Source organism: Lampris incognitus, chromosome 19 (genome assembly GCF_029633865.1).
Source record: "Lampris incognitus isolate fLamInc1 chromosome 19, fLamInc1.hap2, whole genome shotgun sequence".
NCBI lineage: Eukaryota > Metazoa > Chordata > Actinopteri > Lampriformes > Lampridae > Lampris > Lampris incognitus.
Genome location: NC_079229.1, coordinates 915899 through 942254, shown reverse-complemented (window position 1 = coordinate 942254; position 26356 = coordinate 915899). Strand labels below are relative to the sequence as shown.

General features: G+C 47.2%; 1 protein-coding gene across 1 annotated transcript in view; it reads left to right on the top strand.

Annotated features, from left to right (window-relative positions):
• The window catches only part of cubn (cubilin (intrinsic factor-cobalamin receptor)), a 217937-nt gene that overhangs the window by 149137 nt on the left and 42444 nt on the right, over positions 1 to 26356 (top strand). Inside the window, exons 52-58 of the mRNA XM_056299826.1 lie at positions 5167 to 5392; positions 6781 to 6968; positions 9730 to 9886; positions 11211 to 11360; positions 11518 to 11706; positions 21714 to 21843; positions 24372 to 24589. Of these exons, the coding sequence (XP_056155801.1) occupies positions 5167 to 5392; positions 6781 to 6968; positions 9730 to 9886; positions 11211 to 11360; positions 11518 to 11706; positions 21714 to 21843; positions 24372 to 24589 (1258 nt within the window). The remainder of the gene's footprint in view (positions 1 to 5166; positions 5393 to 6780; positions 6969 to 9729; positions 9887 to 11210; positions 11361 to 11517; positions 11707 to 21713; positions 21844 to 24371; positions 24590 to 26356) is intronic.

Genomic DNA, 26356 nt, shown 5'->3' with positions numbered 1-26356 from the left:
ACTCTACAGTTCCACCTCCAGCACCTCCATCTAATGGTGTCTTGATTGGTGCGGTGCTTCTGATATCTGAAGTTCTCATGTACCAACACTTTGCCCCCTCGATCACCATCCATAACTATCGCCATTGTTTGTCTTCTTGTAGGCTAGTAAGCACATGACAGTGAGTCCACGAGTTATCACCGATAACAACCGATTGTTGCAAATTGTTGCAAGTTGGCGGGCGGTTTAGACATTGGTGAATTTTGATCATGTGATTTAGAACACCAGGGAACTCGCGTGCAGATGACCACACATCCACGACAAGTCTTAAATATTTCCAAACTCGAAATCATGTGTGCCTTTGGCTATTTATAAAATATTTTTCGAGCAATAAGTGTTTTGTGATTCAGCTTTAGCGTTGTTGATTAGCCTTTCATTCATATTTTGTCAAAAAGGCATATTCATTAGCCTAGGCCTATGTCCCGTTATTTCTGTAGCATACAGCATCTTAGAATCTTAAGAGACCAGGCAGATATTGTTATTTTATTGTTATTACCATGCTATATTAGCCTACTGTATAATTATAAATATTTCAATTATCCAATTTTTAGCATTTCTAATATAAGGCTATATTGTTATTATTATCATTATTATTATCATCATCATCATCATCATCATTATTATTATTATTAGGCTATTATTATTATCATTACAATTATGATGCTTAAAGGGCCTTACTGAGCAGATGGTTTCTATCTAATATCTGTCAGATGCTTTTCCCAATAAGCTGATGTGGTTATGATGGGAACGACGGCTTTCTAGCGAACATAGAAGAAGTGGGTCGGAATTGGCCTATTGTCGGTATCAGCCAGCTTTTGCAGGAGTCTATCCCTGTTACAATGCGCTAGACCTCTGGGAGATGGACTGCTGAGGACGGAACACAACACCTATCCTCAGCTCCCAGCACTTCTCGCACAATGTGCTACTGATACGCAGAGTTGGCGGCACCCGGGATCGAACTCACGACCTTGCGATCCATAGGCGAGAGCTCTACCGACTGAGCTACGCCCGGGTACAGTTGCCCAAGGAACATAGGCTTACTATATTACATTCAGACACAGACGAGCCAGCTCACCTCCTCGGCGAGGCGCATTTTCCTCGATAAGTGACACATTTCACGCATAAATATCAGAGAACTACTGGGGTGGGTTATGCGCCCAAATATAGGCTATAGCCTAATAAGTTGACATTGGTTTAGTGTCGAAAGTTTCCACATACTTTAGCCAACCTGGACTTTGTGAATTCGTTTTTGTGATATAAAAATAGAAATCGTATGATTCATTGTCTTCTTAATAATCTGCCCTAAATAATGCATTATTGAAAATGCACTTTTGTGCCAAACAGCGTCAAACCTGCTGACCGGGGACCATAGGACCTTTCTTTATAAATAGGGTCCTATGTTCCCCGGGGGCCCTAGGGGAACATAGGACCCTTTTTATAAAGACAGGTCCTATGTTCCCCTGCACATACAAAACGGGGAACATAGGACCCTTTTGGGGAAAAGTGGGGAATATAGGGCCCTCTGTATACAAAAAGGTCCGCTATTCCCCGGTCTCATACAAAGCGGGGAACATAGGACCCGGGGACTATAGGACCCGGGGACTATAGGGAGGACCCCGTATGGCCCTATGTTGAATGCCAGCACTGAAAATGTTGAGAGCATGAAGATGTGGACTTGCATGCAGTGTTTGAATGTTGTTAATGGAGCTGGCTAGATGTGTTTGTTGCACAGAGACAATGATGCCAATCAAACCAACAATGCCCTGAGAGGAATATGATACTGACTTTTCCAAGGTCCCATGATTTCTACCCATTCCAAGTGGAATAACACACCCAGCAGTTGTCTTGATATTGCTTGCCCAATAACCCTGTATTACACACTATTATCATATATTCAAGTGTCTGGGCCAGGGTTTCCACAAGGATTTCTCCTTGCCAGTCCAATGTCCGGAAAGAATTTATTTTACCGGACAAATGTGAAACTTACCGGACACGTTCAAGAACAGTTTGTTACAAATGCAAATATAACAGCGTACACTTAGGTTGAAGAAATAATAACAAAAACCTCAAATCGGTTTATCTATTTAATGAACACTACATATTAAACAAAACGAACTGTAACAATTGTGCAAAACAAACAATGGCAAAACACTCATAACCAACAGAACACTCATAACATTTAGCCCAGGCTATATATGATACGGCTAGCAGACATTTTTATTTTCTCTGATTTTTTATTGCGGCAAACTCCTCGGCTGCCGACTTAAAATCAAAGGTGTCTAGAGTGTCTATGCAGCTTGCAATGTGCATAAAGCGCGTCACTCTCGGCTTCTTCTTCTCTCGGTTTACTGGCGGATCGCAAACTACTTTAAGGTGCATACCGCCACCGCGTCAGTCTCTCCCGGTCTGGCCGATCTCGTTGCGCCGTCTTAATTCTGGTCTGCAGAGAGAAGCCCCTCTGCTGGCACGCTGGGGACGGGCAAGCCACGGGCCGTTTTAGCCAGTGTAGCCCAGTCGACTTGGGGGTATAGCTCGCTGAACTCACATGTCCGTTTCCAAATCAGGAGCCCTTACTGCCCTCAGTAAACCATTCATTCCTCTGAACTGCTGACCTGGAATGTCAGTTTTGGCCATGTGAAACACAACTTTTAATCGTGAATGCGTCTTCTTTCTGGTCTGTTCATGGGCGCTGTCGATATGACTTTTTATAGCCGTCTGCTGTTGTGCCGCGTTGACTGCGAATATATGATCTTGGCACTGCCAGTGCTGTGCCAGTGCTGTGCCAGTGCTGTGCCAGTGCTGTGCTGCCAGTGCTGTGCTGTGCTGTGCTGTGCCAGTGCTGTGCTGTGCTGTGCCAGTGCTGTGCTGTGCCAGTGCTGTGCCAGTGCTGTGCTGCCAGTGCTGTGCCAGTGCTGTGCCAGTGCTGTGCCAGTGCTGTGCTGTGCCAGTGCTGTGCCAGCGCTGTGCCAGTGCTGTGCTGTGCCAGTGCTGTGCCAGTGCTGTGCCTGTGCTGTGCCAGTGCTGTGCTGTGCCAGTGCTGTGCCAGTGCTGTGCTGTGCCAGTGCTGTGCCAGCGCTGTGCCAGTGCTGTGCTGTGCCAGTGCTGTGCTGCCAGTGCTGTGCTGCCAGTGCTGTGCCAGTGCTGTGCTGTGCCAGTGCTGTGCCAGTGCTGTGCTGTGCTGTGCCAGTGCTGTGCCAGTGCTGTGCCAGTGCTGTGCTGTGCCAGTGCTGTGCCAGTGCTGTGCCAGTGCTGTGCCAGTGCTGTGCTGTGCCAGTGCTGTGCCAGTGCTGTGCTGTGCCAGTGCTGTGCCAGCGCTGTGCCAGTGCTGTGCCAGTGCTGTGCTGTGCCAGTGCTGTGCCAGCGCTGTGCCAGTGCTGTGCTGTGCCAGTGCTGTGCCAGTGCTGTGCTGTGCTGTGCCAGTGCTGTGCCAGCGCTGTGCCAGTGCTGTGCTGTGCCAGTGCTGTGCTGCCAGTGCTGTGCTGCCAGTGCTGTGCCAGTGCTGTGCTGTGCCAGTGCTGTGCCAGTGCTGTGCTGTGCTGTGCCAGTGCTGTGCCAGTGCTGTGCCAGTGCTGTGCTGTGCCAGTGCTGTGCCAGTGCTGTGCTGTGCCAGTGCTGTGCTGTGCTGTGCCAGTGCTGTGCTGCCAGTGCTGTGCTGCCAGTGCTGTGCTGTGCTGCCAGTGCTGTGCTGTGCCAGTGCTGTGCCAGTGCTGTGCTGTGCTGTGCCAGTGCTGTGCTGTGCCAGTGCTGTGCCAGTGAGCGCTGCTGATGCCCTCATGTTGCTTGACCCTCTCGTAAATCCATTTCTCCTTTCTGAGCTAACACAAAGGCAGCAAGACATGTTGTCCACCCCATCCACACCTTCACACTTCAGCCGCCTGAACTGGTTCTGCCAGTCGGGTCTGAAGTGGGTTCTAGCCATCTCTGGTGCTGGACCCTTGGTTTCCGAGGTCTCTGGGAGTCCTCATCGGGCACAGAGCGAGGGGTGTCAGAACACTGAGTGCTACCACTAGACTTGCTTCCGTCTTTGAGGAAACACTCACCTATGTTCCACTGTTTTGCCATAGCTAACTAACTGCTTGCTAATGCTACTGTAAGTCAAGGATTGGAGATATCCCGTGATTCTTAGCGAATCAATAACGGCTCTGATTTTCGTTTATCGATTTCCGTTTGGATTGTTTACATCGAACTATCTGTGATATGACACGGCTAATAACCTTAGCCGTGCTAGCTAGCGGGCGCTAGCAAGGCTAATAACCTTAGCCGTGCTAGCTAGCGGGCGCTAGCAAGGCTAATAACCTTAGCCGTGCTAGCCGTGTGGCTAATTAGCCGTGCTAGCTAGCGGGCGCTAGCAAATGACCGTCTCCTGTAATATCTGTTCACATTCACTTGCATAACTTTAAAAAATTCCGTTGACAAATTCTGCAATCAATGGCTTGTTTGTGTAAATATGTCATAATGTAGAACTGATAGAAAGGTTTAGTTTGACAGTGTTTAGGATACATTAGACACCGTCTTTCAGCCCTGAGACCTCTGACAGCGGTAACTGGAACCCTAACGTGGACCCGGTGTCCTCCACAGGGCTTACCGCTGACGTCACTGTTCTGCAGGCGCGCTGTAGTAAGTGGAGGTGCGGCTCATCGTTGTGCTTTTCATTGGCTGTTTGTCCGTAGAATGAAAGCGACCACATACTCAACCTTTCCGTGAATTATTTGAATGTGTAAAACTACAAGCCATCCCAGATATTTCCATTCAGTGCCGCTTCGGATTGAAGTAGAAAACTGGGCAGCGGTGTCATGGCGACACCCATTGTTTGGCCAGGAATAAGGTGGTAGTATCGTGCAATTAAAGAGCGGGCCCCTATTGGCGGAAAAGAGCACTGCAGGCTGTTAATGGGCTGTTTCACTGTCAAAACAGAAATGTCAAGGTCAGGTATAGCCAACGTTATATCTAGGCTACGTTTTTTATGTGCATACCTACCGGACAGTTTTAATTTTTCCGGTTTTTGATAAATTTTACCGGCCAAAAACCGGTATTTACCGGCTAACGGAAACCGTGGTCTGGGCACATGTCTGCTTCCTTGTAAAACCACCTGCTTAATTCTCCCCTGTCTCTTCTGTCTCTCTCCAGCTAACCTTCGGCTACTTCAGCCTGGAGCCCCATACCACGTGTGGCTGGGACTCTGTCACCATCTTCAATGGTGGCTCTCCTGGCTCACCTATCATCGGGCAGTACTGTGGGACCACCTCCCCAGGATTTATCCAGTCAGGGTCCAACAAGCTTGCAGTGGTCTTCCTTGCTGACCACAGTGTGTCCAGAGGAGGCTTTGTAGCCACTTGGACAGCTGACTCTTCAGGTGGGGACCACACAAGTCTGTAGGTCACAGGAGTTTTTATTTGAAATCATTTCACTTGCATCTTGCTTCATTCAGTGAAGTACAGCAGGAGTTTTAACGCTTTCCTTCAGCACCTGTGGGATTTTGTTAAATAAAGTAAAATGATATTCTCTGTTCGAGTGAGCAATATACGCAAGAAGGGTTTGGAGGAGTTTTTGGAGGGGGAGGAGAGTTCAGGCTTAGTGGACATGTTTGGAGGCAATCCCTGTTTTTGTCTGGATTTAGATTTTTTTGCCACTGGCTTAACATATTTATTATGGGCCCTGGTGCAAGCAACCCTCGTAGACCCCCCCCCCCCCCCGTCTCTCTCTCACTCACTCACACACACACACCGCCACCACCACCATAGGTGGGTTTAGTAAGTAATTTTAGTAATTTATTTGTAAAGCACCTTTCACAGATTTACAATCACAAAGTGCTTCACAGCATAAAATATAACAAATAAAATAGAAATATCAAAGTAACAGACAAAGTTTACACAGATGAGTTATTGTAAAGGTCAGTACGTCAAAAATTGGCTACACTTCAGAACCACGGAGAGCGGGCGCACCACGGACAAAGTTCGGAAACCTAAACAGACGGTCTCTAAATCAAATCAGTTGACAAGGCAATGAAACAAGTCCACAAAGCAACTAGGCTGTAATATAGCTAATAGCCTTGTCATTCGACAGTAACAGGGGAGCATACATCAGACTCAAAACCTGGTAGATTGCATGGTTTGGCACGCACGCAGTACACATTGCAGCTTTCCTTTTTTTCCTTGCTCTCCTTCCTCTTTTTACATCCACTGTTATGTGTGTAACTCGTGCTTGATTTTATTTTTCTAACGTTACTTAGGTAGGCTAGATAGGTAAATGATATTGCGCGCGCTAAACAAGCTATCATCACATGCTCAAAACAGACACATAACATTGGACTAGGACAATGCATGCAGAAATATTGACGGGCCCCCCCTAGCGACGGGCCCTGGTGCCACTGCACCGGCTGCACCACCTATATTTACGCCAGTGTTTTTTGCTCACACAGGACTATTAAGTACTAGTGTGAAGTGATGGAGGAGGCATCATGACATGGTACACTTTTAGTGTCTTTCACGCTGCTATGATGCTAATTTGTAAGAGCTATGCGGACATTAACAGTGTGCTGAAACGGATGTAATTAATGATATCAGACTAGGTATTAGGTACTGCACTAGACAATATTTGACTCACTGCACTATGAGTTCATGAATGAAATAAGCATCAAACACATATATTAGTTGTATTACTAAAAAACAGGCAGTCTCCTAAAACTTACAGAATTAGCATGGTTGTTCTGACATTTAGATACTTTTCCCTCTGTACATGCAGGGTGTGGAGGGGTTATCCATGCAGATACAGGCACCATCAAGTCCCCGAACTACCCTCAAAACTTCCCGACTAATGTGGAGTGTTCATGGCAGATCATCACCCATGAGGGCAACCATGTGGAGATGAGCTTCAACAGTGACTTCCAGGTCCCAGACAGCAGTGGAAACTGCCAGACCAGCTATGTTAAGGTACAGCAGTGGAACCTGCCAGACCAGCTATGTTAAGGTACAGCAGTGGAACCTGCCAGACCAGCTATGTTAAGGTACAGCAGTGGAACCTGCCAGACCAGCTATGTTAAGGTACAGCAGGGGAACTTGCCAGACCAGCTATGTTAAGTTGCAACAGGGGAACTTGCCAGACCAGCTATGTTAAGTTGCAACAGGGGAACCTGCCAGACCAGCTATGTTAAGTTGCAACAGGGGAACCTGCCAGACCAGCTATGTTAAGTTGCAACAGGGGAACCTGCCAGACCAGCTATGTTAAGGTACAGCAGGGGAACTTGCCAGACCAGCTATGTTAAGGTACAGCAATGGAACCTGCCAGACCAGCTATGTTAAGGTACAGCAGTGGAACCTGCCAGACCAGCTATGTTAAGTTGCAACAGGGGAACCTGCCAGACCAGCTATGTTAAGGTACAGCAGGGGAACTTGCCAGACCAGCTATGTTAAGGTACAGCAATGGAACCTGCCAGACCAGCTATGTTAAGGTACAGCAGTGGAACCTGCCAGACCAGCTATGTTAAGGTACAGCAGGGGAACCTGCCAGACCAGCTATGTTAAGTTGCAACAGGGGAACCTGCCAGACCAGCTATGTTAAGTTGCAACAGGGGAACCTGTCAGACCAGCTATGTTAAGGTACAGCAGGGGAACCTGCTAGACCAGCTATGTTAAGGTACAGCAATGGAACCTGCCAGACCAGCTATGTTAAGGTACAACAGGGGAACTTGCCAGACCAGCTATGTTAAGGTACAGCAGGGGAACCTGCTAGACCAGCTATGTTAAGGTACAGCAGTGGAACCTGCCAGACTAGCTGTGTTAAGTTGCAACAGGGGAACCTGCCAGACCAGCTATGTTAAGTTGCAACAGGGGAACCTGTCAGACCAGCTATGTTAAGGTACAGCAGGGGAACCTGCTAGACCAGCTATGTTAAGGTACAGCAATGGAACCTGCCAGACCAGCTATGTTAAGGTACAACAGGGGAACTTGCCAGACCAGCTATGTTAAGGTACAGCAGGGGAACCTGCTAGACCAGCTATGTTAAGGTACAGCAGTGGAACCTGCCAGACCAGCTATGTTAAGTTGCAACAGGGGAACCTGCCAGACCAGCTATGTTAAGTTGCAACAGGGGAACCTGTCAGACCAGCTATGTTAAGGTACAGCAGGGGAACCTGCTAGACCAGCTATGTTAAGGTACAGCATGGACCCTGCCAGACCAGCTATGTCAAAGTACAGCAGGGAGGGGGAGACAGGTGAAAGCTAATCTGAGCTAAGAGTAAGATAAGATAAACCATTTGTCCACATGGTAGGACTGTATCGTGCCATGGTAAACAGACTATCAGTGCAACATGGCAGATAATACAAATGCTGTAGAAGCTACAAATTACTGAACAAATCACACAAGTAAGATGGGGAAAGAGGGACTAAAGACTTAGGGAATATGTAGATCGGAAGAAGGAGAGATATAAAATACAGTATATAGAGATATGAGTAAATATATGTTGATATGAAAAAGACAGGGGGCACCCGGGTAGCATAGCGGTCTATTCCATTGCCTACAAACACGGGGATTGCCGGTTCGAATCCCCATGTTGCCTCCGGCTTGGTCGGGTGTCCCTACAGGCACAATTGGCCGTGTCTGCGGATGGGAAGCCGGATGTGGGTAAGTGTTCTGGTCACTGCACTAGCGCCTCCTCTGGTCGGTCAGAGCACCTGTTCGGGGGGGGGGGCTGGGGGGAATAGTGTGATCCTCCCACGCGCTACGTCCCCCTGGCGAAACTTCCGCCAGGTGAAAAAAAGCGGCCGGCGATTCCACATGTATCAGAGGAGGCATGTGGTAGTCTGCAGCCCTCCCCAGATTGGCAGAGGGGGTGGAGCAGAGACCGGGACAGCTTGGAAGAGTGGGGTAATTGGCCGGATACAATTGGGGAGAAATTCCCCAAAAAAGAAAAAGTAATAGGTAGAAGTGGAGTAAAGTAGAAAGTGAGGCGTGAAAGCCAGGGTGTGCCACTGGAAGACATCAGCTGTGCTGTGTAAGATCAATGTCAAGTGCACACTCTGTGGTGGCATTAGCTTGATCAGCCGTCCATCTATATGGCCCCGGAGCACTGGGATTTACAATTTAGCAATAAAGTGCAGCATGGAGAGAGCATGACTCCTGTGCCGTGCTGTGTAAGCAGTTAGATATCTAAGACGAGATGGCATTCCTAATGAACTAACGCCACGTTGATATACGGCTCTGATGCAGTCAAATCCGTCAGTGTGATATACACATTCACACACACCACACATGACATGCATGCATACATGAACACACACACACACACTCATGCGCACAGATAAACACGTTTGAGCTGTTCAATAACGAGAGGTCAAGTGGAGAATATTTAAAAGATTTAGTATGAATTCAGATGCATTGAATTCATATTTTTATTTTGGTGGTTAGACTCCTGTTGTGACGAAACATCTGTGTAGAACTTAGCTGGTGAAGGAAGGAGATAGAATGCCCCGGAGCCGAGGCCCTAGTGGTGGTTGAGACTTTAGAGGTGGGTAACCTGGACACATGAAGGGTGTATTGAGGTGTTGGTGGGGTGGACGTGGGTTGCACTTTGTTCTGCAGATGGAGAATGACAGAGTAGCGATGACTTATAAAAGCGGAAAGTAGAGTTGATGGAAACCTCTTGTGCACCAGACTTACATCCATGCTAACCTCCCTCCATGTGTTCCTGTCCAGGTGTGGTCAGGCAGGACTCAGACCGACGAGGCCCTGCTGATTACAGGCTGCGGCACCACCGCCCCAGGTCCAGTCACTGCTCCCTACAACATCATCACCACCCGCTTCCAGGCCACAGGAACCCCTGGCAAAGGCTTCTCAGCCTCCTTCAGCACACGTAAGAACCTCCACCATGACCAGTGCTGCTGTGTGTGGCAGCCAGTACAGCTACAAGTCAGTTAGAACTAGGGGTGTGATGAAGTCATGTTTGTACACCTGTGTTATAACGTCTGAGCCTGACCAGATTCCATGGCACATGGGCATATTGACGGTACTTTGGAGAAAAAAATCCTTTATCAAGACACAGGATGCAAGCAATATGAGTGGTCATAGAAGCATTCAACCACGTTGATTTTCCCAAAAATACTGCAAGTTATGCTTTAGAGGCACGGTGGCGCAGTGGTTAGCGCTGTCGCCTCATAGGAAGAAGGTCCTGGGTTCGAGCCCCAGGGTAGTCCAACCTTCGTCCTCTGTGTGGAGTTTGCATCTTCTCCCCGTGTCTGCGTGGGTTTCCTCCGGGGGCTCTGGTTTCCTCCCACAGTCCAAAGACACGTAGGTCAGGTGAACCGGCAGTACTAAATTGTCCCTATGTATGAATGTGTGTGTGTGTGTGGGGGGGGCGCTGTGATGGCCTGGCGGCCTGTCCAGGGTGTCTCCCTGCCTGCTGCCCAGTGACTGCTGGGATAGGCTCCAGCGACCCTGAGAGCAGGATCAGCGGTTCAGATAATGGATGGATGGATGCTTTAGAGGGGGGGTGGATGGATGCTTTAGGGGGGATGGATGGATGGATGCTTTAAAGGGGGGATGGGTGGATGCTTTAGAGGGGGATGGATGGATTCTTTGGGGGGGATGAATGGATGCTTTAGAGGGGGGATGGATGGATGCTTAAGGGGGGATGGATGGATGCTTTAGAGGGGGCTAGATGGATGCTTCAGAGGGGGGATGTATGGATGCTTTAGAGGGGGATGGATGGATGCTTCAGATGGGGGTGGGTGGATGCTTTAGGGGGGATGGATGGATGCTTTAGAGGGGGCTAGATGGATGCTTTAGAGGAGGGATGGATGGATGCTTAAGAGGGGCCTATCAACAGTGCCATTGGTTGCTGTACTAATCTATGATAATCATGGACCTCGTCAGAGAACTCACTTGGTTTCTGCTGTTCACATGCTTGTCCACTAGGACATTTCTCAGGAAGTGCACATGCATTGGTAACCATTATTCAAGAGCCCTCATACAGTAGAGGGCGGTCTTTTCTCTATTTTTTTTCTTATGTACAGGTGTCAGGTATTGCCAAGTAGCAATAAACACACACACAAATGACCTAAAAGGTTGTACTGCAGTGTATCGGAATCAGAATCAGGATATGTCTATCTATGTATAGCAGGAGTGTGTAGTATCTGTATCTAAGCTAATGACCAGCTCTCTCCTGTCCTGGATGTCAGGGTGTGGCGCTAACTTCACTGCTCCCAGCGGTCGTGTGGTTTCTCCGAATTACCCAGCCAACTACCCCGACCGCTCCAACTGTGACTACGTCATAGACTCTGGAGAGCAAACCGTCATCGTCCTCACCTTCAAGACCTTCCAGCTAGAAGGTATAAGACAAGTTTGAAACAGTTTGGGCCACACAGGACATAGCACAGCCTGCCGCCTCACAGGGCAAACACATCAGGTTCATGGCAGAATGGTACAAAATGATGACATTGTTGTATCGGTGTGGATATCAAGCTGACATGTGCCTGTGTTCCTCAGCCCACTCCACCTGTCTCTACGATGGGCTGAAGATCTACAGAGGGGCCACGCCTACCGGCTCTCCCATCACCACACTCTGTGGCAGCACCGTCCCCGGGCCCTTCTCCACGTTTGGCCCCATGTCGCTGAACTTCTACTCTGACTCTGTCACCACTGACAACGGCTTCATGGCTGAGTACCGCACCATACGTAGGTGTCATCACAAACAAAACCATACTTATACATGGCTTTCCTGAGGGCAGTTACACCGTGCCAGAAATTAACATAAAAGATGGGTGTTACAGTGTTACAACAATCAGCTGAAATGAAGACTATTTAACTATGTTAAATACACAACAAATACACACACACACACACACATAAAAATGCTCAAAAACACACTGTCCGCAGATTTTGAACCCCACACACACACGTACGTGCGCACACACACACGCGCGCACTTGCTTCCTGGTAGTCCATGGAGTCTGATGATGATGTCCCTCCTCATTAACGGTGTGTTCTTTGATGACTGTAGAGTCCAGTTCTTGATCCACAAGTGTTATTGCACATGGGGCATATGAAGTGTGAGTCAGTGGGGGCAGGCATGGTTGTGTGTCGCCTCGGTCTTTTCTGTTGCTTTTTCACATTCTTCTCCGTGTCCAGCTGTTTTATACTGCTGCGTATCCACCAGCGCAGTTTGTCATTGGACACCATCTACAGTCAATCACAGATCTCTCTCGAGTGGCCGCAGACGTGCTGTTTTGGCCACCGAATTTCTCCGTGGTCACATTCCAACTCGGAACACAGCCTATCAAGACGAATTTTCAGATTTTAATGTCAGTATCACTTTAAGAGTACCAGCTGAAACAAGAAACGTATTTGTGATTTCGCCAGCTTCCTCATCTCACCCTCACACCCACGGTGGCTGGTGGTCCTAGCTGGCTGAGGGGCTGTTTACATCGTGCCATAGAGAATGTGAGGAACGCTCCATTCAAGCCAGCCAGGGGGAGAATGTGAAGAATGACAGGACACTGCGATTTTCTAACAATCGGGGGATTTGATAGGGTGGCCAGATGGGTGGTAGAGGCCAGGGGGAAATCCAGAGAGAGAGAGACAGAGAGAGAGAGACAGAGCAAGAGAATAAGTAAATTTCCTGAGTGACGGAAGTGTCAGAAAATGCTGAAATTATTTCTTAACAGAATTCCTATGCATGCCGTCCACATCCTGTTAGGACAGGAATCAGCTTACACAACTGAGTTGTGTGTGTTTCTTGATTTAGAAAGCTTGTATGGGTCTATTCTGATGCCTTTTATATGAACTACCTGTTAAGTTTGGAGGTGGAATTGGGTCACATCACAAAGTGCTGTATCTAAACTACCTACTGCTAGAAACAAGCATCTGCTGCCATGGTAGAAGAAAAAGCCAAAGTCCTTCAGTTCCACTCTCTACACTTCTCAAATGTGCACAAAGCCTCTTCATAACTCATGAAGACTTTGTTTTTTTTAATTTTTTTTTTATTACAAGTAACCTCTTTAAGTACTGAAATGTAGGAACTGGAAGAGAGTTGTGTTTTTATCAAATGAGAAAAAAATATCTTTGAAACTTTACCCAAAAGAAGTTCTGTTAGGGTATCTCACATGCACACAGACATACATTCATGCACACAAGATTCCTCTACTCAACATGCACAAATCACACACACACACACACACACACACACACGCACACACACACCATCATCGTTGGCAGTCACCCGGGGTGGAGTATGACTGTCCTCCTTCTAGATCTAGGACCATTAAGATCCGCAGATGGAGTCGTGCTGGTTATTCCAGGTCTCAGTTTGTTACAAAAGTTGATGGGGCTTTTACTGTTAAGAGCCCCCACACTATGGACCTCTCTCCCTGTTGAACTAAGACAAACCAAGTCTCTAGCTTCTTTTAAATCTCGTCTTGAAATTAATTTTTTTACAAATGTTTGATATTTGTTTTTATTTATTTTTACTCTTACTTATTTGGTCTTACTCTTATTTTTGCCTTGTCTGGTTTTATTTCTTTGTAAAACACTTGGTAACATTGATTTAGAAAGGTGCTGTATAAATAAAAAGTATTTTTTGGGGTCTTCAGCTGGGCATAGAGGCCGATCCTGGAGCCGCATATTTTAGGTCAATGTGGGCAAGGGTGTGAAGAAGTGGTTGAGGATGTGGTTTGGGCCTTTCTAGTAACTCACTCCTTTCTGAGCAGTACGGTGGAGGTCATGGTTGTAGTGCCCAGCACCCTCACAGACAGCCGGTCTCCAGACCTCCCTGTTTGTTGCTGCTTGTTCCCAGGTGTTCAGGTCAATGCCAAACCCTTTGATGTGAGCCTTGATGTTGTCTTTATATCGCTTCTTTTGACAGGAGTATGGCATCCTGTCACGAGCTGAAAGTAAAGGACTCATTTCAGCAGGCAGGAGTCAGACATGTTGAGGACATGGCCAGTCCATCTCAGCGGATGTTGTGCAATGGTGGCAGTTATAGTAGGCATGTTGGTCTCCTCGAGAATGCTGAAATTGGTGTGCTTGTTTGTGATCCCAGCTGATCTTAAGGCTCTTAGTGAGGCATTGGTGTTGGTATGCCTCGAGTGGTTTCAGGTGCCTGCTTATATGTGGTCCAGGTTTCTGACCCATACAGTAGAGTGGGCAACACTACCGCTTTGTACTCCAGAAAACCCTTTTACTCAATCTTGAGAAGGCCCGGCTGGAACAACTGAGAAGATGGTGTATTTCAATGTCACTGTTGACTTTGGAGGAGAGTAGGCTGCCAAGATATGGGAACTGTTCCACATTTTCGAGTCTCGTGTTGTCTACAGAGATGGATGAGGACGGAGCAGGCACATTTCTGTTGTGTGGGGGTTGGTAGAGTATATGGGTATATTTTTATGTTACTGGCCAGGCCAAGCTGCTTGTATGCCTTTGCAAAGGCGTCCAGTATGCTCTATAGTTCCTCTGCTACGAGGGATATTAAGGTGTTGTCATTGGTGTACTGCAGCTCTATGATGGATGTGGTGGTGGTTTTACTTTAGCCCTGAATCTGTTAATGTTCAGAAGATTCCCATCAGTCCTGTTCATGATTTTGAATTCCTGAGGCAGATTGGGAACCGTGAGGTGGAGGATGGTGACAATGAAGACAGAGAACAGGGTTGGGGCAATGACACAGTCTTGTTTAACTCCTGTATGGACCTTGAAGGACTCTGTCTCCGTAACTGCTGAGTATTCTAGCTGACATATTATCATGTAGTAGTCATAGTACTTTGATATATTTGTCAGGGCAGCTTATTTTTGACAGAACTAGCTTAATCAAAAGCTTTGATTAAGTCTATGAAGGCCATGTAAATAGTTAATTCTGTTCCTTGGCTTTTTCTTGGAGTTGGCGAGCAGTAAAAATCATGTCCATGGTGCCTCTGTTAGGATGAAAACCATTCTGGGATTCTGGCAGAATTTCCTCTGATATTGAGAGGAGTCTGTTGGTAAAGAACTTAGCCAGGGCTTTACCTGTGGTGGAAATCAAAGAAATGCCACGGTAGTTTCTGCACTCAGCTTTGTCCCCTTTCTTAAAGATAGACAATGGGTGCATCCCCATATTGCGCAAGGATTTCCTCTTTTTCCCATATTTTAAGTAGCAGGGCATGGATATGTCTGAGGAGTGTAGGTTCACCTGCCCTCAGTACTTCTGCCAGTATTCCATCAGGCCCAGCAGCCTTGTTGATTTTCATCTTCCTGATGGCATCCTGGACTTCTCTTAGACTAGGTGGTACTGCCATGATCCCCTCTTTGGGTTGTTGAGTGAGTTGTTGGAGGGCATCCGTTTCAGGGCTAGAGTCCCAGTTTAAAAGGTCCTGGTAGTGCTCTTTCCACCTCTCTTTGATTGACTTGTTGTCTGTTAGCAGTGTGTGCCCATCTTTGGCGTGAAGGGGGGTTAGACGGCGGTGATTGGGACCGTATATTGCTTTAGTAGCATCAAAGAAGCCCGTGGTATCTCCAGCATCTGCAAGGTGCTGGATCTCAAGGGCCTTCTTCATACACCACTGGTTCTTCAATTCCCTGGCCCAGCTTTGGATGGCTGACTTTGCTCTTGCATGGGCAGTTCATTTATTTTGGCAGTTGATGTCATTCTGCCAGATGGTAAAGGCTTGCCTCTTCATGTTGATTAACTGTTGGCTTTCTAGGCCATTCTCATCAAACCAATCTTGGTGGTTCTTCATCTTATGTCCAAGAGTGGTTTTACAGATGCCAGTGATTGCAGTCATGAGCATATCCCAATGGCTTTCAATATCATCTGGGTACTGCTTGAGCATTGATGTACTGAGCATGGTCTGGAACTGTTGATGAGAGGAGGTATTAGTTAGCAAGTCTTTTGAGGTTGAGCTTTGGGCGGCTCTGCTTTTTTTGCACCCTTCTTTTCTGGTGAAGTTGGATGGAAAGGGTGGAGCAAATAAGGTGGTGGTCAGTCCAGCAGTCATCTGCACTGATCATCACTCTGGTGTTTAGTACCTCACGTCAGTCTCTGATGGATGATAATGTAGTCAATGAGGTGCCAAATGTTAGAACGAGGGTGCCTCCAGGTTTTAAATGTATTCTTCTGGCGGAAGTGTGTGTTGGTGATGATTAGGCAGTGTTCTGAGCTTGTTGTTAACAGCAGGATGCCGTTGGAGTTTGTGTTTCCAACTCCTTCCTTGCCAATTATGCCTCTCCACAAGTTGTAATTTTGTCCCACTCTGGCATTGAAATCTCCAAGCAGGATTAGCTTATCCTCCTTGGGGACTTAGGTGAGGACATTGTCCAGGTTGGCATAGAAGGTCTCCTTTACTTCATTTTGTGAATTGGAGTGTATGCACTGATGACAGTGATACCTAGGTTATTTACAAGTGCCAGTCATATTGTTATCAGGCATTAATTTATGCTGAAAGGAAGCTCAACAAGGTGGAAAATGAGGCTGTTTTTGATGGTAAAGCCCACACCATGGATCCTTGGCTCATCAGCTGCTTTTCCTTTTCAGAAAAAAGTGTAACCACCCTTCTCCTCTTTCAGCTGCCCTTTGTCGGCCAATCGGGTTTCAGAGGGTGTGGCAATATCAATCCGGAAACTTCACAGCTCTCAGGCAATGATGGCAGTATGCCATTCAGATCTATCACTGGATTGATTGTCCATGAGGATTCGTATGTTCCAGGCTCCAAAATTTATGAGTTTCTGTTTCTTGTTTCTTGTGTACTTGCACAAATACATAAGTATGTGGACACCCCTTCTAATTAGTGGGTTCGGCTATTTCAGCCACAGCCATTGCTAACAGGTGCATAAAATCAAGCACACAGCCATGCACTCTTCATAGACAAACATTGGTCATAGAATGGGTCATACTGAAGAGCTCAGTGACTTTCAACGTGGCACCATCATAAGTTACCACCTTTCCAACAAGTCAGTTGGTCAAATTTCTGCCCTACTAGATCTGCCCATGTCCACTGTTAGTCTGTTATTGTGATGTGGAAACGTCTAGGAGCAACAACATCTCAGCTATGAAACAGTGGGCCATACAAGACCACAGAACAAGAACACTGTGTGCTGAAGCTTTGAACGTCAAAATCGTGTGTCCTCCATGGCAACACTAACTGCCTCTGGAAGCAACATCAGCACAACTGACCGTCAGGAGCTTCATGAAATGGGTTTCCATGGTTGAGCAGTCGCACACAAACCTAAAATCACCATGTGCAACACCAAGTGTTGGCTGGAGTGGTGTAAAGCACACCACCATTGGACTCTGAAGCCGTGGCAACGCCTTCTCTGGAGTGATGAATCATGCTTCACTATCTGGCAGTCTGACAGACTGATCTGGATTTGGCAGATGCCAGGAGAATGCTACCTGCCCGAATGCATAGTGCCAGCTGTAATGTTGGGTGGGGGAGGAATAATGGTCTGGAGCTGTTTTTCATGGTTTGGGCTCAGCGCCTTATTTCCAGTGATGGGAAATCTTAATGCTACAGCATACGCATACAATGAACGTCTATACAGTTGTGTGTTTCCAACTTTGTGGCAACAGTTTGGGGAAGGCCCTTCCCTGTTTCAGCATGACAGTGTCCCCGTGTGAGGTGGTCCATAAAGACCTGGTTTGCTGAGTTTGGTGAGGAAGTACTAGACCGGCCTGCACAGAACCCTGACCTCAACCCCATCCAACACCTTTGGGATGAATGGGAATGCTGGCTGCCAGCCAATCCTTCTTCCCAACATCAGTGCCCGACCTCACTTATGCTCTCCTGGCTGCATGAGAACAAATCCCAGCAGCCATATTCTAAAATCTAGTGGCAAGCCTTCCCAGAAGAGTGGAGGCTGCTGTAGCAGCAAAAAGGGGACCAACTCCGTATTAATGCTCATGGTTTTGTAATGAGATGCACAACAAGCACATGTGGGTATGATATTCGGGTGTCCTCATGCTTTTAGCTATGTAGTGTCTGTTTATTTCTCAAAAGTAAAGTCGGCTTGTGTTCGTCACATAAATGCGTCTCTGTGTGTGTCGGAAAAAGCAGTGGTTCGGCCTGGATTCACCTCGTCACGGAAGTGGCGAGGGATGCAGAGAGATGCAGTTGCCGAACGCATGCAGTACAAGGGTGGGTGTTTGAGCTAAAATAGGGATCGATTGGCCACTAAATTGGGAGAAAAAGGGAAAAATTAGAAATAAATTTATAGAAGTACTAACAAAGTAACCATTTAACATCACAGAAAGTTGAATCAGTTCATCTGGACACAACGTTTATTGACAGAAACGTTTCATCATCATCATCTAAGTGACCTCTTCAGTCTCAACTGACTACAGGTATGCCCACCCTTATAAACAATACAGTGGCATGACGACTGAAACCAACGGTCGGTTTCATATGCAAATTACCATGACCACCAACTAGGGTTACAATGGTCATGTGTCCTATTCACAGATGATTGGGGAATAGTTGCAATCACAGCATTGTAAGATGGTGACAGATGTACTCTTAGCTCCCCAGTTCAGGGATGGTCGTTCCCTCTTCACATAGATGGCCTCTTTGACTCCCCGTTCAAACCAGCGTTCCTCCCTATCAAGGATGTGTACATCCTCATCCCTGAAAGAGTGGCCACTGGCCTGTAGATGGTTTAGACTGTGGAGTCCTGGCCTGTATATGGTGTAGACTGTGAAGTTCTGGCCTTTAGATGGTGTAGACTGTGGAGTCCTGGCCTGACATGTTAGCTCTCCTGGGTTGTGCCATCCTCTTGGCCAGTATCTGTTAAATTTCACCAATGTACAAGTCACGGCTATCTTCCTGGTACTTAACAGCTACACTATATTGCTCTGTTTATGCCGGGGGACCCGATCCTTGGGGTGGACCAATTTCTGGTGCAGTGTGTTTTGGGCTTTCAAAACAACTGAGAAGCAGTGTTTGGAGAATACGCTTCTTAGTTCAGTGTTTTTTCCGCTTCCGGTGTGGGAAGATGGCGGCACAAATTCTCTTTTGAAGCGGCTTCACCCAGTATCGGTGTGAGGAGATGGCAGCACAAATTCACATTTGTGGCGGCCTCACTCAGTACTGTCCATGCAGTGTCTTTGTCCACGTCTGCGTCTAAATTTGTCTTCATTTGATGGCTGGGAGAGCTGGCGCTGGATCGGCTGGGAGAGCTTGGTCTGCTGCAACCTGTTGGCGCTGGATCGGTTGGGAGAGCTTGGTCTGCTGCATCCTGTTGGCTCAAGGACCATGGCCCTGCCTGGAGCTGCGTGCCTGAAGAGGAAGCAGCGAGGGCGGTCTGACAGGAAACAGGGCAGGCTAAGCTAACTGCTAGCCCATGCAGACTGGCAGTTCCAACGGTCATCCTGGCTGGTGTTCGTTCTCCTGGACAGTGACTTTTTTTTTGTTTAGATATGTGTCAGTTTTTAGCTTATATATATGTGTTACTTTGGATCTATGTGTTCTTGTAGTTCTTGTAGTTTTTGGATATGTGTTTGTGTCTTTGTGTTGCACTGCTGTGGGCTGGGGAAAACGATATTTCATCTCATTTCATGTGCACAAGTGCATGAAATGAAAAAACAGTGTTTCTGATTCAACTGTTCGACACTCCCGCCACATACAGAATCAACACTGGGTTACACTTAGACAGCTGTGGTCCTTACACTGAGACCGCTGTGGTCCTTACACTCAGACAGCTGTGGTCCTTACACTCAGACAGCTGTGGTCCTTACACTCAGACAGCTGTGGTCCTTACACTCAGACAGCTGTGGTCCTTACACTGAGACCGCTGTGGTCCTTACACTGAGACAGCTGTGGTCCTTACACTGAGACAGCTGTGGTCCTTACACTGAGACAGCTGTGGTCCTTACACTCAGACAGCTGTGGTCCTTACACTCAGACAGCTGTGGTCCTTACACTCAGACAGCTGTGGTCCTTACACTCAGACAGCTGTGGTCCTTACACTGAGACAGCTGTGGTCCTTACACTGAGACCGCTGTGGTCCTTACACTCAGACAGCTGTGGTCCTTACACTCAGACAGCTGTGGTCCTTACACTGAGACAGCTGTGGTCCTTACACTCAGACAGTTGTGGTCCTTACACTCAGACAGCTGTGGTCCTTACACTGAGACAGCTGTGGTCCTTAACACTCAGACAGCTGTGGTCCTTACACTCAGACAGCTGTGGTCCTTACACTGAGACCGCTGTGGTCCTTACACTCAGACAGCTGTGGTCCTTACACTCAGACAGCTGTGGTCCTTACACTCAGACAGCTGTGGTCCTTACACTGAGACAGCTGTGGTCCTTACACTGAGACAGCTGTGGTCCTTACACTCAGACAGCTGTGGTCCTTACACTCAGACAGCTGTGGTCCTTAACACTCAGACAGCTGTGGTCCTTAACACTCAGACAGCTGTGGTCCTTACACTCAGACAGCTGTGGTCCTTACACTCAGACAGCTGTGGTCCTTACACTCAGACAGCTGTGGTCCTTACACTGAGACAGCTGTGGTCCTTACACTCAGACAGCTGTGGTCCTTACACTGAGACCGCTGTGGTCCTTACACTCAGACAGCTGTGGTCCTTACACTGAGACCGCTTCGGTCCTTACACTGAGACAGCTGTGGTCCTTACACTGAGACAGCTGTGGTCCTTACACTGAGACAGCTGTGGTCCTTACACTCAGACAGCTGTGGTCCTTACACTGAGACAGCTGTGGTCCTTACACTGAGACAGCTGTGGTCCTTACACTGAGACCGCTGTGGTCCTTAACACTCAGACAGCTGTGGTCCTTAACACTCAGACAGCTGTGGTCCTTACACTCAGGCAGCTGTGGTCCTTACACTGAGACAGCTGTGGTCCTTACACTCAGACAGCTGTGGTCCTTACACTCAGACAGCTGTGGTCCTTACACTCAGACAGCTGTGGTCCTTACACTCAGACAGCTGTGGTCCTTACACTCAGGCAGCTGTGGTCCTTACACTCAGACAGCTGTGGTCCTTACACTGAGACAGCTGTGGTCCTTACACTCAGACAGCTGTGGTCCTTACACTCAGACAGCTGTGGTCCTTACACTCAGACAGCTGTGGTCCTTACACTCAGGCAGCTGTGGTCCTTACACTCAGACAGCTGTGGTCCTTAACACTCAGACAGCTGTGGTCCTTACACTCAGACAGCTGTGGTCCTTGTCCTCTCTTCGATCGGCTGGTGCACTGTAAGGGCATCTTCCTGGATCTGACAAATGCCCAGTTAGGATAACAACATTTCTGTCAATAAATGTTGTGTCCAGATGAAATGATTCAGCTCTGTCTGATTTTCTTACCTGGATTTCTGAGCATCAACACAGCCATTTAACACTTTTTAGGGTACTGCTCACTTTACAGGAAAAAACAAAAACATGTAGCTGCAATTTTTTCCTTACAATTGGCATACTCATTCTTTTTCTTACATTGTTTTTCATTTCAAATATCCTGATCTGGATATCATTTAGACGTGAACATTTTTTTTTCATTCTTTTTCAGCATGTTGTACAAGTGTTGGGTTATTGTTTGGTTTCACTGTCATGTGTACATTTTTGGCATATACATACTGTAAATTAATTGATAACTGTAGGAGGGTTGAAAGGACTTTTCTGTTAACGTGTGTGTGTGTGTGTATGTGTGTGTGTGTGTGTGTGTGTGTGTGTGTGTGTGTGTGTGTGTGTGTGTGTGTGTGTGTTCCGCAGCCTGTGGCGGTTTCTACAACAGTACAGCAGGCACAGTGAGCAGTCCTGCCCTCTCCATGACCAACTACCACCACAACATCAACTGTACCTACCACATCATGGTCCACAACGACAGGGTGATCGACCTTAAGTAAGACCGTCTCTCTGGTTGGAGACTACACTGAAGTATGCCAGACTAGATTAGAACAGAATAAGACAATTCACTTTAGCTACAGACAACTACTACTACTTTCAGCTGCTCCCGTTAGGGGGCGCCACAGTGGATCATCTGTTTCCATCTCTTCCTGTCCTCTGCATCTTCCTCTGTCACACCAGCCACCTGCATGTCCTCCCTCACCACATCCATAAACCTCCTCTTTGGCCTTCCTCTTCTCCTCTTCCCTGGCAGCTCCATATTCAGCATCCTTCTCCCAATATACCCAGCATCTCTCCTCCACACATGTCCAAACCATCTCAATCTTGCCTCTCTTGCTTTGTCTCCAAACCGTCCAACCTGAGCGGTCCCTCTAATATACTCGTCCCTAATCCTGTCCTTCTTCATCACTCCCAATGAAAATCTTATCATCTTCACCTCTGCACCTCCAGCTCCACCTCCTGTCTTTTCATCAGTGCCACTGTCTCCAAACCATATAACATAGCTGGTCTCACTGCCATCTTGTAAACCTTCCTTTTAACTCTTGCTGGTACCCTTCTGTCACAAATCGCTGCTGACACTCTTCTCCACCCTGTGTGGACTTTCTTATTCACCTCACTACTGCACTCCCTGTTACTTTGGACAGTTGACCCCAAGTATTTAAACTCATCCACCTTCATCACCTCTACTCCTTACATCCTCACCATTCCGCTGTCCTCCCCCTCATTCACACATATGTATTCCGTCTTGCTCCTACTGACTTTCATTCCTCTTCTCTGCAGTGCATACCTCCACCTCTGCAGGCTCTCCTCAACCTGCTCCCTACTGTCACTATAGATCACAATGTCAACTGCAAACATCATGTCCACGGAGACTCCTGCCTGATCTTGTCCGTCAACCTGTCCATCACTATTGCAAACAAGAAAGGGCTCAGAGCTGATCCTTGATGTTCCTCGCTTTAGCTACAGACTCAGCTATAGTAATAGAACTCAGCCCTAGTAATACATACATAGTACACATACATACATACATAGTACGTACATGGTACACTATCGTGGTATTCAGGATGGGGCGGTTTTCTGTTTTGGTAATTTTCCTTTGTGACCAAGTATTTCTGTAGAAAAAATTACACTTGTGTTTATGTATGTTACAAGACAGCTTGGTTAGGAACTGTGGCTGCTTAGGAAGGACTTGTCAGTACTGTGAAGAGATGGACGGAGAAAGGGAAGGACTACCTTCTGTTCTCAACTGTTTTCAAACAGGCGGCCGCCAGTCGAAGGCCTGCTTTTCAGTTGACGCTGTAAGCGCCAGTGTTTGCTGTTCTCATCCCTTTTTTTTTGGATTCTTTCCTCTCCCCCACCAACCAACAGTGTGTCTGCTATAATAACATTGCATCAAAATTCTCTGACATTAAATATGGCGTACCTCAGGGCTCAGTTCTTGGCTCTCTGTTTTTCTTTTCTTTTTTTTTTCTTTTTGATTTTTCTCCCCAATTATATCCGGCCAATTGCCCCACTCTTCAGAGCCGTCCTGGTCACTGCTTCACCCCCTCTGCTGATCCGAGGAGGGCTGCAGACTACCACATGCCTCCTCTGATACATGTGGAGTCGCCAGCCGTTTCTTTTCACCTGACAGTGAGGAGTTTCACCAGGGGGACGTAGCACGTGGGAGGATCATGCTATTCTCCCCAGTTCCCCCTCCCCCCTGAACAGGCGCCCTGACCAACCAGAGGAAGCGCTAGTGCAGCGACCAGGACACACACCCACATCCGGCTTCCCACCTGCAGACACGGCCAATTGTTTCTGTTGGGACACCTGACCAAGCCGGAGGTAACACGGGGATTCAAACCGGCAATCGCCGTGTTGGTAGGCAATGGAATAGACTGCTACGCTACTCGGACGCCCTCTGTTTTCATCCTTAAGTATTTGTGTAATGTTAGCATGTGATGATCTTGACAATGATGTAATGAGTTCTTTCTATTAAAGCTCTTCATAAGATCTGTCCGGCACCAAAACCTCACGTCACAAATACTCCAGAGGACTTTCAAAGTCCTTACTGACAGGGAAAGACTCAGCACCACACAAACTGGGGACATAACCAGCCTTTACTTAAAGTCATATAGCGGGATCTCGTCGTTAGCGAGTACACTGCTTGAGTCACGACTGGACTGAAGACAGACAGACTTTTTTTTTCTTGTCAAGAAATTTTATTTGAATATTAAGGACAAAAAATATGTTTTGACGAAAGCAGAAAAGGAACAAGTGCTGTTCCTTTATTACATTCTCACCCCACAAGATGCTTTAACTCCCAGTTTATTCAATGAAACTGGTCATTTTCCAACGACAGATGATGGTGGTTGAATGGGGCAGGTAACTCATATGAATATGAGTAACTATGTTTGTGGGGCAGGACAGTGCTTAAAAGGAGACTACATGCTTGGCAAACAGATCCTGAATGAATATTCAGTGAACAGGAATTGGTCCGAAGCTCTGTCTTTAAGTCGTTCATCACCCCTCACCTCACAGGTTCAACACATTCCACCTGGAGGCTTCCTCTTCCTGTCGCTTCGACTACGTGGCTGTTTATGACGGGCGGGACACATTGGCCCCATTGCTCGGGAAGTTCTGCGGCTCAGCGCTCCCACCCAACCTTCGCTCCACCACCAACCAACTCTTCATCGTCTTCAGGACAGATGCCTCAGTCAACGGCATCGGCTGGAGGGCGACCTACATGGAGACTCTGGGTATGTGGATGTCTGTTTAGGTAGCTAAATTACTTAGACAAAGAGGACTCATTATGTATGTAACTTATTTTTGATATTGAACATTGTTTTTCAATAGAAGTCATGACAGATAGATGTTGAAGATGATGTAACACAAGGAATATGAAACTGCATAAAAATTAAGTAGAGTGTCTGATTGTAATGCTGACAGGCCTGCAGCCCTCCCTGGATCAGCAGAGGGGGTGGAGCAGTAAACAGGATGGCTGAGAAGGGTGGGGTAATTGGCCAAGTACAACTGGGGAGAAAAGGGGGGGGACCCCCCAAATTACGTTCTTTTCTTATTTCCAGTACTGTCATACACACAGAAACCCCTCTTTTCTTTTTAATCGTAACAGTAACCCCTCTCCAACGGACATTCCCCACCACAAAACTGGCCCATTCTAGCATGAAGAACAGCGCTACTGTAATTATCGTGGGCCCTACGTTTGTGTTTTCTGAGCAGAATTCCTCAGACCTACATTTAGCTACTTGTCCTTGACAAAAAAATCTCATTTTTGATGATTTTGCCATCCATCCATCCGTCCATTATCCAAACTACTTATCCTGCTCTCAGGGTCGCGAGGATGCTGGAACCTATCCCAGCAGTCATTGGGTGGCAGGCAGGGAGACACCCTGGACAGGCCACCAGACTTTCAATCTAGTGAAAAGCAGATCGAGCAATAAATCATTGTCCGTTGGATCCTTAAAATCGTCATCACAGAAAAATAGCCGCATAGTTTCAAGCCCAGTAATGACAGAACTTCACACGTTTAAATGATTAACATTGACCATTAAATCATGGACTTGAGCCTGACCTGTTTTTTTTTTTTTTTCCCCATTTTGGATGGTAAGCCATACAAGTGGGCTGTAGCATTCAACTCCTTCTGCCTCCTTTTGGATATGCTATCAGTAGCTTTCGGCCTATATTCTTTGTAGATTTAGAGAAAGCTTATGACAGTGTGCCGAGAGAGGAGGTGTGGTATTGTATGAGGAAGTCAGGAGTTGCAGAGAAGTATGTAGGAGTGGTGCAGGATATGTATGAGGGAAGTGTGACAGTGGTGAGGTGGGTGGTTGGAATGACAGATGGGTTCAAGGTGGAGGTGGGATTACATCAAGGATCGGCTCTGAGCCCTTTCTTGTTTGCAATGGTGATGGACAGGTTGACGGACAAGATCAGGCAGGAGTCTCCATGGACGATGATGTTCGCGGATGACATTGTGATCTGTAATGAGAGTAGGGTGCAGGTGGAGGAGAGCCTGGAGAGGTGGAGGTATGCACTGGAGAGAAGACGAATGAAAGTCAGTAGGAGCAAGATGGAATACCTATGTGTGAGTGAGAGGGAGGACAGTGGAATGGTGAGGATGGAAGGAGTGGAGGTGACAAAGGCATTTGAGTTTAAAAACTTGGAGTCAACTGTCCAAAGTAACGGGGAGTGCAGTAGAGAGGTGAAAAAGAGAATGCAGGCAGGGTGGAGTGGGTGGAGAAGAGTGTCAGGAGTGATTTGCGACAGAAGGGTATCAGCAAGAGTTAAAGGGAAAGTTTACAAGATGGTTGTGAGACCAGCTATGTTGTATGGTTTGGAGACAGTGGCACTGACGAAAAGACAGGAGGCGGAGCTGGAGGTGGCAGAGATGAAGATGATAAGATTTTCACTGGGAGTGATGAAGAAGGACAGGATTAGGAATGATTATATTAGAGGGACCGCTCAGGTTGGACGGTTTGGAGACAAAGCAAGAGAGGCAAGATTGA